Source organism: Vicia villosa, unplaced genomic scaffold (assembly GCF_029867415.1).
Source record: "Vicia villosa cultivar HV-30 ecotype Madison, WI unplaced genomic scaffold, Vvil1.0 ctg.000048F_1_1, whole genome shotgun sequence".
In the NCBI taxonomy this organism is placed as follows: Eukaryota; Viridiplantae; Streptophyta; class Magnoliopsida; order Fabales; family Fabaceae; genus Vicia; species Vicia villosa.
In genome coordinates, this window is record NW_026704980.1 from 1963578 (window position 1) to 1975455 (window position 11878).

At 30.4% G+C, this 11878-nt stretch overlaps 1 protein-coding gene across 1 annotated transcript; it reads right to left on the reverse strand.

Annotated features, from left to right (window-relative positions):
* Nucleotides 1-5415: 5415 nt before the first annotated feature.
* LOC131623064 (uncharacterized oxidoreductase At4g09670-like) lies at nucleotides 5416-11668 on the reverse strand. The gene is made up of 2 exons (XM_058894091.1): nucleotides 11082-11668; nucleotides 5416-6065 (listed from the first exon to the last, which is right to left on the reverse strand). The coding sequence occupies exons 1-2, from the start codon at nucleotides 11550-11552 to the stop codon at nucleotides 5445-5447; spliced, it is 1092 nt and encodes a 363-aa protein (XP_058750074.1). The 5' UTR covers nucleotides 11553-11668; the 3' UTR covers nucleotides 5416-5444.
* Nucleotides 11669-11878: the final 210 nt, after the last annotated feature.

Genomic DNA, 11878 nt, shown 5'->3' on the forward strand with positions numbered 1-11878 from the left:
AACTATATTGAAAATACAAAGGCAAGAATCACAAGGCTTTTCAAGGTTTTAATGTGGTTTGGTTAACAAACAAAATATAATTCTTAAATCTAATCGAAACAAAAACTTGCTTAAATCTAAGGTAGTGATCAATCCACAAAGTTTCAAGCAACAAAATCTCAATCAAACTTCTTCTTTATCACAAGTTGTCCAACCAAAACATAATACTTATTTGCACAATTATTCCATACTCTTTTTTTCTTTTTCAATGCTTTTTCTCCTTTTTTCTTTCTTTTTCTTTTCTTTCTTTTATACATTTTTTTTCTTTTTCAACCTCATAGCAACAACCAAATAAGTAGCAACCATTTTTTCTCCCCAACTTGAATTCAACTAAAATGAAAGTGTGAATACTCCCTACTTTCTAAGGCAATGTAAAAATTCAAACCAAAAATCAAGGTTGAGGGTTCTAGAAAATAAATAATTAACATTCATACAAAAAGGAGAACCAAACACTCATCGACAAGTATTTAGCAAAACCAACATGGACATTGACAAAAGGCTCAAAAGGGATACAAATAATCACACACTCACAAGGTGAATTAACTATTTGGTCAAGCTAGTTGTGCTCAAAATGAAATAAAAGATTAAGCAAAATAAAATCCAGTTAAAACAAGAATTGTGGCCTCCAACTTATATGAACAATGAAAATCTTCCTCATATTTATGGGTAAAAAGAGAACTAAAGTGATTCAATCAAAAAAGCAAGTAATGAAAAAAGAATGAATGGCATGATAAGTGTACAAATAAAATTTTTCATAAACATGTTATGCTAAAGCGATAAATGAGAACCTTGCAACGTACAACTTTGAACAATATCATTACCGCATAATTGGCATGTTGAAACAATCAAACTCGGAGAATCACCAAATGCGACTTCAAGTGATCATGCCAAAATTTGAGTTCAAACAACAACAAAAAGAATTAAAAATATTACTATTAATTACTATACTATAAAGCCTTGGTGGAAGTGGAAAAAAGGAGATCCAAGTGAAAAAATAAAAAGAATTCACTAGCTCTGCACAGCAGGGCGCGCTAAGCGCGCTACACCAGAACCAGAAAACCAGTCCAACAGACAGTAATTCTGATGCAACTCCACTTATCACCTACACATCTCATTTACATAACTAAACAGAATTTACAAAAGTTGGACTGGCTCCCAACAAACGCTTGTTTTACGTCGTTAGTTCGACGCATTTATTGTCCTCGGGTAGTAACTTCCTCCACGACAGGCCAATGTTTTTGCCTCAATGCAACCTAAAGAAAATATCCTAACCACACACTTGAACAAATGTTACGATACAATATAATTTACAACAATACATAAACAACACACATGTGCACATACTTGAACAATAAGAAAAACACAATTTTTACAAAACGGAATGGTGAAAATGAAAAAACAAGTTGAAAAGTGAAGATTTGTAATTAAAGAGCTAATCCGAGTTCAACTTGTTTAGTCAGTTCACCAAACAAAATTGAAGTATGTATAACTATACACAAGTATACAAGTATTAATATATATGATATCTACAAAACTAAAAAAAAAAGAAACTATCGTAATGCTATCAAATACCAAAACCAATCCCTGACAACGACGCCATTTTGTTGAAGCGGTAGAGGGCAAGCAACAAAAGATTTGGAAATATTTATCCGAGAATTATCGTCTCCACAGGGACTGGTTAGCAAGAATTGACGTTCGACGGATTCTTAGTTTTTGATTTCGAGTTAATTGGGTTTTAAAGTAAAGTGCAGAAAAGTAAATTATAAACAGAAAATAAATGCACTTTCGAGAGGAGAAACTAATCTGAAACGAATGTAAACTACTCATCACAAACGTAAACCTATCACTCTGTTGCACTTAACTTACAATACTCGTCAGAATCACCACATATCCCTCACATCAATGTGCATTTCTGCAACACCGATGAGAGTTCAACCATATTTCCCTTTCAACGATGTCTCAACCAGTTGAACAACACAGAGGAATTAAATTCCGTTATTACGTGGATGTTAACCCCAAACCTATCTCTAGAATATAAAGCTAACAAATATCCTCCTAATCAAGATTCATGAGCTATATGTCTATAACAACACAAATCCAAAGCATTTAAGTAAAAAGATCAAGGAAACACCGACAAAGATTTGTAAATCAAACTTTATACAACAATAGAGTAACAAATATACATAGGTTTACAGTAAACTTACAAAAAATCCAACAAATAGAGAATACATAGAGATAAGAGAAGAAGAATCAAAAATTTCTCGGTTTGTCAACTCTGATTGAAGAGTAATCTGAATCCGGATCATCAAAATAAAAGCTTCATTGTTGTTTTCAAGCTCTCTCTACTAAAAAAATGGTTGTGATGGTGTTGGAACTCAAAAATACCCAACCCATACCTAAAAAAAATCTAACTTTTCTCCGATTTTTTGAATTCCAAAGTCACAGAGCGCGCTACGCGCACTCGCAGTGCACTACGCGCAGTCTGTGCTGTCATGAAAAAAATCAACACTAGTGTTTTTTCCATAATTTAAGAACTGTAACTCCAATTTGCGCTCGGTTCGAAACGTTGGAAAGATTAATCAATTTCCTTAACAATGACTAAATATAAACAAAATTGATGATTTCCTCTTCTTTGATTTGAGCCTTATTCGTTGATGAATTGCTCATAATCGTGCGTTTGAAATGGTGTCTTCGACACTTTATTACTCATGCTCCAAATACGCATCAATACCTACAAAATGAATAGAAAACTATCAAACGGTATATAAATGAATCAAAAACTCTAAGTATACATAATATGTACAATTATAACAAAAACGTACGTATTCACGCACAAGTTGAGGAAAAAGAGACGATAAGTGTCGTAAAACTATATACAAGAATAACTACACTTTGGCACTTACCAATATTTTCAAATAATATATGTTTATATGCAAGTAACTCTTTAATCTTGTGAAACCTCACATAAATATGCTTGGTCCTGACATGATAGACATGATTGTTTGTCAAATAAATGGCAATCTGAATATCATAATGCAACCAAACTCTACCTTGCTCAACATCAAATTATCTCACCAATCATGTAAGCCATAAGGCTTCTTTGACAGCTTCACCTTCTCGCATGTACTTTTCTTTAATTGTCGATATGGTCTGTATGAATTGAATCAATGATTTTCAACAAAGAGGTTCTCTTGTTAAAATAAAGACGTACTCTTTTATAGACCTTCTATCAGCCATGTCACAAGCACAATATGATTCACATATCCTACAGCTGAAAAATCACCATGTCCAATGATACCATGACCCGATGTACCCTTCAAGTACCTGAAAATCCACTTGAATACTTCTTATTGACGCTTTCTCGACTTAGACATCAACTTACAAACTTGTGTTACAACTTCTGCCAAATATGGTCTAATGCATATCATAATATAGATTAAACAACCAACATCACAAAGGAACCTTTGAGATATACTCAACTTCTACATCTATGTTTTTACATTGACCAATTGATATTCAATTCACCAATGGAGAATTCACAACCTTTGAATTACTTATGTCAAACTTGTCTAGCACATTTTTAACATAGCTTTTTTGAGATAGCTATAATTTTCTATCATATCCCTGTTAATTTCTATGCCAAGAATCTTCTTAGCAACACCTAAATCTTTCATGTCAAACTCCTTTCCAACTTTATTTTCAATTGATATATGTCATAATTATTAGTAGCAATCAACATATCATCGAACATACAATAAAATTAAAATAAAATATTCATCATCAAGGCTCCTAACGTAAACACAACAGTCATATCACACCTTTTGTAGCCAATATGAAGCATGTATGTATCAAAGTGCTTATACCATTTCCTTGAAGATTACTTTAAGTCATACAAATACCTCTTCAATTTACTTATCAGTCTTCCATGTCAAGTGTCACCGAACCTCTATGATTGTTCCATGTAAATTTGCTCCTCTATATTACCGTGAAGAAATGCTGTCTTCTCATCCATCTTCTCCAAATACATGTCCTGACTATCTATTAATTTTAACACTGCATTTATAGAAGTATATTTGACAATTAGAGAGAAATTCTCATTATAGTCAATCCCTTTTTATTATGAGTACCCCTTTTTTATAAGACGAGTCTTGAACTTTTCCCATTATTTTTCTGTTATTGCATTTTCTTTTTAACGCCTACTTAAAAATGATGACTCTTTTCTCTTAGGAAGTTGAACCAGCTCTCATGTCTCATTTTACTTCAAGGGGTTAATCTCCCCCACCATTGAACCCACCCACTTATCTTTCTTCTAATTAGATATAGCCTCTTGGGAGGGAGCAAAAGTTGGATCCTAGTATGGATAATGGTTAATAATGTGGGTGACTGATACTTGTGAGAAAAATTATTGAATTCAAATATGAGTAATTAAGTACTACATCAAATAGAAATGGTGGAAATCTTGGATTTATAAAAGAAAGAGCCAATATCCGTGATGCCTTTAGATTTTAGATGGATATGTGGTGTCATGTTTTTTTAGATCCTGAATATTGAGTCCATTGACACTCCCAAACTCCCCCAATAACTTGTGGAACTCAATCTCAATGATTAATAATGTGTATTTACTCTAAAATGCTTATAATGTTTTGTAAAGGAACTCCATAAGCAATTTATCACCTTTCCACGTTGCAACTTGGAACCAATTTGTTCCTTTGATAATATCAATGCTAAAATGGAGGTTGTTAAATAACAAAATTTCTACAAATACAACTTAGAGAAATATATCATCACTTTGTCCGATGAAATTCTTTGCACTAGTAGTTGCAGCTCAATTTTTTTGTGAATGTGCATTCTTTAGCAAGGTCTGTCATTTTATATTAGAAAAAGTTTCAAACTGTTACGTCTAAATAATTAGGTGATCAGTTTAACTGATTGAGTTTGAGAAGTCATAATAAATGGGATCAATTTAATTTAATTTAATTTGAGTGACGTGTGTTTGATCGACTAATCCTTTTTTTTTAGGCGATTAACAGAGGAATTTAAAAAGTGTTTGTTTTTAGTTTGAGGATTTTTACACTAATCTTTTGTTACTCTTTTTTAACATTTGTCTATTTTGTATTCAAATTTATTTCAACACGTCTTGTTCTTAGTTCTATTTTAATATTTATTTGTTTATTCATTAAAAAAAAGGAATAATCCAAAAATTAATGACTAACAAGTGCTTATTAGCCGTCAAACCTTGATTGAAAGTAAATAACAATAGTGAAGATTACTAGATATTACAATCTTTAAAACATGGAAATGGATATTCAAAGTTTAAAGCTTCTATTGCAACAAAAAACTTTCTTATTTAAAACATGAAAACTAAGTAAAGCAAATAAAAACCACATATAATAAACTAAAATGACTTAATATTGAATTTGAACGGGCTCAAGATCATTATCAATTGAAGCTTTAACAGCATCAATAACCACTTGTGTTTTCCTACTAATAATCCCCCACTTATTCTCAACTTTGGAATTTCCCAACTTAATCTCACCAACCAAATTAGCAAACTCTTTAACCATAAGTGCTTCTTGTGGAATATCACTTTTAACAATAATCTCCTTTGGTTTAGGACTCCAACCAATAGAAAGATGATCAAAATCAGAATTTGAACTTGTTCTAAACAAAGCATCATTCTCTTCATTAGGTATAACATAATCATGAACACGCAATGACCCTTTTGTCCCTATTGCTGTTATATCCATAGTTATGTTTGAGAAAAAGGAACAAAAGAAAGTTGCTATTCGGTTATCTTCCCATAACAAAGAAGCCTCACAGGACAAAATTACCCCTGCTTCGTTGTATTTTGGTTTGTGTAATGCTTTTGCTGTTTTGGGTAATTCGTAATTTGATGCCCATAAAATTGCTCTAATGCAATACCAACCCGTGTCACCAAGTGCACCTAGTGCATCAAGATCTGGTTTCATCCGAATGTCGTTTTCTAGAAAATATGGAGTCACACCGTATGAAAGTGTTACATGGACCTACAATGATAAAAGACATGATTAACCATACCAAGTAAATTCTATTTAAGTCAAATTAGGAAGATACGCGTGCTCTTTGAACGAGTAAATTTATTTGATATTGTATAAAATATATTTAGACACATGTAAATTTAAAATGAGTAGTTTAATTATAAATGAACAATAATCATATAAACTTAATTATATTAAATAATCATTTTAAAAAAAAGAACATGGGAGATGTAGAGAGGTTCAATATTGAACCGGTCCAATAGAAAACTGCAAAACTGAACCATATCGAAACTGCAAAAATTCTCATTTGATTCGGATGTGTTTGAGTCATTTTCTAACAGAACCGCATGGTTCAGTTCGATTTGTATTTTGCAAACCAAACCAAACTAAACCAAACTGCATTATCAGGTCATTAGAAGGAAGAACCGCCATAAAAAAATTATGTTGCAAAATCTTACTAACCAATATACTTTTCTTTAATTTTTAGAGAAATCAACAATACAAGTATTATGTGTATAATTTTATCATATTTTTTGTATGTAATTTATTTTAATTTACATATCATCAAAAAATAAACTATTATTTATTTATAATTATTATTTTGACAAAATATATTTTATCATATTTTTTTGTATGGTATTATTTAAGACACAATTTTATGTATCAAATTATAAATTTATTTTGACAATTATAAACTTTTTATGGTAATGTATGAACGATTATACACAAAATTATATTTTCCTATATATCTATATGTATGGTTCAATAATTTTTTGTTAAAAACCGAACCGCATTAGTTTGGTTTGGTTTGGTTAAAGCCAACCGAACCAAACTGAACCACACCGCAAACACCCTTAGTGAGATGTAGATTTTTTTTCTTAACAGTTAAAAATAAAATTGTCTCTCAAATAAAGATAATTATAGATTAAAATAAAACAGATATTATATTGATAATGACCCGTGATAAAAAAATATTTGATAGGATATAAAATGTATTTAGATACAAATGTAAAATTTAAAATAATTTACTTAATTGTAAAATGAATAATAATCATACAATTAAGTAAAAAGAAACCACGAGATGGTGAAAGAAAAATTAATATTTAAAAAATAAGGATTTTGTTTTTTTTTAATTAAGAAAATAATTGATTAAAGTAAAATAGATAATGTGTTAATAATGACTCGTAAAATAAATAAATTTTTAAATTTATTAAAATTATAAATATATATACTATTATTGTTTTTAGTGATACTAAATAAATGGAGAAAAAAATTTAATAAGAATTTTGTTTTTTAAATTAAGAAAATAATTGACTAAAATAAAATAGATATTGTGTTAATAATGACCCTGAGATAAATAAATTTTTAATTTTATTAAAATTAAAAATATATATTATTATTATTAGCGATACTAAATAAATAAAGAGAAAAAAATTAAAATGAAAGTAAGAAAATGTGAAGAAAAAAAATTGGGAGATATTTAAAATTTTAATCAAGAGAATGAGTGTGTAATATTTGATTGTAATTTAATTTATGAAAGTTGAAAAATAAATGCCACATATCATGTTGTAATACATGTTGTAATAGGATATGAAAATGAAAAAAAAAAATAGTTGATTATTTAAATGCCCTTTTTTAGTGAAAAATTTTGTGGTAAAAGGGCAATTTAAGAAGTTTATGCAATAGATTTTTAATAGATAGATAGCAGACTCAAACCCGCATCCCTGAAGATTAGAGTGTTCAAATCTAAATCGATTTAAATAAAAATTGTAGGCCGATTCAAAAAATCAAATATTATTAAAATTGTTTAAATGTAATTTTGTGAAAACTGTTCAGATTAAACTACAGAAGGAGTACTGTTTATTAATTTTGTTTAATTTATTTATTTATAAAATTTTAAGTGTCTCGACCATAATCGATTATTTTGATTTTGTAATATTAATTTTTATTATATTATATGTTATATTAAATTAAATCTACTTTTTTAGTATTATTAAAAAATTAATATATTAAAAAATCGATACAAGTTAAATCAAATGAAATTCGATTAGATCGAATCAGATTTTGAAAATTGAATGGAACTCCATATAACTTTATCTTTGAATTGAATTAATTTTTGCCTCAAAACTGTTTTAATTGGATCGCAAACATACCTAATGTGACAATACCTCCTAACTGAGCAATTCTTGCATGGACACGAATCTAGGGTGTGTTTGTTTGATGGATTAAATTTACAATCTTGCGAATGTTATTCCTAGGAATGTTAATCCTTGGAAAATAGTTCCCATCAATTTGTTTGGCAAGTTATTTAGGTTCCTATGCATAATTCAAAATTTTATTTTATTTATAATTTTAAATTATTAAAAATTAATATTAAAATATTAAAATAATATATAAATGAGCAGTTATAGGTGGTTATTTTTTATTCTGATGGGAATGTTAGATTTCCACCCATTAACATGGGAATAAATCTTTAAAATTTTATGAGTAAATTTTATTCCAAGGAATAAAAAGTACCTAAGAATAATTTATTAAAACTTCAAACAATCATGGGAATATGAGATTCCCAACCTCACATTCCCAGGAACCCTATTTAAATCCATGAAACAAACACTAAATCCACATTTTTAGGAACAGCCAATAAGAAAGAGTGATTTTTAAATTTATTTTAATTTTAATTTTATTTTTAATTGGATTCATGGGGTGGTTGAAATTATGAAGGAGAGAGAAAAATCAAAATTTATTTTTAATTATTTAAAATTCTGTGATTGATTGTGTGTAAAACAATTTCTTAAGTATCTGTCCACCTACAAATTTTCCTAACTCCTAATCTCAATGACATGGACACAATTAAAACAATTAATATATAAAATTAATATATGAGAAATGATAGAGTATTATATGATAGAGAGTATAATTTAGTATTTAAGTTTATTAGTAATTTATATAAGTTCTAGTTTTATTTGTATTGTTATTTATTTGGGCCTTTATTAATATTTGGGCTTTTAGTTTGTTACCCAATAGTAACATTATATATTGTAGTCTCATTGAGACATTAGGGTATGAATCAAAACAAAATGAAGTTTATTTTCTTAGTCTAGTTTTATTGTCTCTTTTATTTTACAGCTTTTATTAGTTTTGTTAGGGTTCCAAATCAACTTCCTAACAATTGGTGCTTTCATTCTTGCACTCAACCTCTTCTATGGCATATTCTTGCTACATTCCATACCAACAACAACACAACACCTTCATTTCTTCATCCGAATACCAATATCCTACATGTTACTACCCATCCATAAATCATCCATTTTCAACCTTCATTCCATACCAACAACAAAACATCATTTCTCCTAACATACCTTTCACTACCCCATTACAAAACTTCTCTTATAACCATGGATACACACCACATCAACAACCACCATTCACCTTGCCTTCCACAACAATACCACTTTCAGCATCTCCTCCATACACATCATATACACCTTCACAGAACCCACACATTTCATACCAACAACAACCTCAAAATTTCAATTCACAATCAGAAACATTTTATCAAGATCTGGAAACTCTCAAACAATATTTGATTGAAACTCATGAGTTATCAAACAAATATAGAGAAGAGTTGAAAGAACAAATCCAAAATCTTTCAGATTCATTCAAAAAGACACATGAAAAATTCAAAGAAAAATATATGCTCAAGAGATATGCAGAAAAACAAATAGAAGAACAAACAAAAAAAGAAAATTCTGGTTCACATGGAATTTTTCCGACGAACTTTCCGGCAACAACTCCGGTGAAATTTCCGGCATCTTCTCCGGTGATATTTCCGGCATCACCTCCGGTGACTCTTCCAAAGACATATCCGACGTCATTTCCGGCACTACCTCCGGCGAAATTTTTGGCTTCACTTTCGGCGACAACTCCAGCATCAACTCGGAACGTACCGAAACCAGCAGATCTACTCTTTTTATGGTCATCGGAAAATTTACTAGCACAACAACGTCCACCGCCGGAACCACCACCATTTTTGGACTACTTTTATCTTTTTATTTTTTCTATTAGTTGCGTTAAAAAAACAGAAGGGAGGAAAAAAAGAGAACGGAGAAAAAAAAATAGAGAAGAAGATTTTTGAAATAAAATACAAGAAGAGTAAAGAGTGGAAAATGAATGGTAAAGTGGCAGAAGGGAGTCTTTGGTGTGAGAAAGTGGAAGCTTTGGTGATGGACTGAAAAGTCTGGGGTTGGTTGGAAACAGGCTGTATAATTGAAACTAGTGAAAGAGGACCATAGAAAAGGGGAGTGGGGCGCGTGTCATCTTCTAATAGGAGTGATTTATTTCTTTTGGAATTTAAAGATAAGATTGGATGAGTGTTGCACTTTTGGAGCATTAAAGAAATAAGAAGGAGAAAGAGAGAAATGGGAGAAGACAAAAAAAAAAAAAAAAAAATTTCTCATGCAAAATTTGAAGTTGACGTCCTTGCCACATATTGTCTTGCCATTATGCTATCCAACTACATTTCCACACCCCACTACAAACCGGTCCCACCAGCCAAATAATACTCCCCAACCACACCCATATGTCATTCAGAACTATGATTAAATTCATTAACCATCGTATAATTTCATTCACAGGGTTTATTAGGTAGACTTTGAAAGACTGATCATTTTTTTTTTTTTTTAACTTTGGAAATTATATTTTTGGCTCTATTTTTAGAACCTTGAGGACAAGGTTCAAGTGGACCCCGCGGCAATGATAGAGAGTATAATTTAGTATTTAAGTTTATTAGTAATTTATATAAGTTCTAGTTTTATTTGTATTGTTATTTATTTGGGCCTTTATTAATATTTGGGCTTTTAGTTTGTTACCCAATAGTAACATTATATATTGTAGTCTCATTGAGACATTAGGGTATGAATCAAAACAAAATGAAGTTTATTTTCTTAGTCTAGTTTTATTGTCTCTTTTATTTTACAGCTTTTATTAGTTTTGTTAGGGTTCCAAATCAACTTCCTAACATTATACCGATTGGAGAGAACCAAACAAATTAGGATCAGACAAAAACTGAAACATTTGTTCAGTCCTAGGATGATGCATCCACATAGTCGCATCCATATACTGCACCCCATTAGCTTCACAAGCTTCCAAAATCTTATCAAGCTCCCCAACGTTAAGAGCAACTGGTTTCTCAAGCAACAAGTGTTTCTTCTTTTGAGCAGCAAGCACTGCCCAGTGAAGGTGCAAGCTAGTCGGAAGCGGCACGTAGACAGCATCGACGTTCGGATCGTCTAAAACGGCGTCGTATGAGCCGTATACTTTTGCATGAGAAGGGAAATTGTTTGAAGCTGCAAACGTTTTTGCTTTCTCTAAAGAACGGCTTCCAATTGCGTAGAGAGTTGCGTTTGGTGAGAGGATTATGGCTCTTGAAACTTTTCTAGCTATTTCTGCACAACCTAGGATTCCAAATCTTATTGGTTTTGTTTCTTGTTTTGCCATTTTCTATTGTTGGAAGAGTGAACTTTGAGTGAGGCTTTAATAGTTGTTTTGAGGATGAGAAGATTAAAATATACAGATATAGCTTGTTTTTAATAGAATATGTGGTGGGCAAAAATGTGACTAAAAAAAAAAAATCCAGGTAAATATTTAAGAGATATTTTATATACATGATAAAGAAAAAAACTCAGTATTATATTTAAAAACTAACAATGTAATATAAAAAATGAGGGTTATTCTAACTTGAGCTATAAGAGTACATGTTAAAAACAAATTCAAAAATGACAAATTCATATAAAAATAATTATAATTATTTAATAAAATCAATA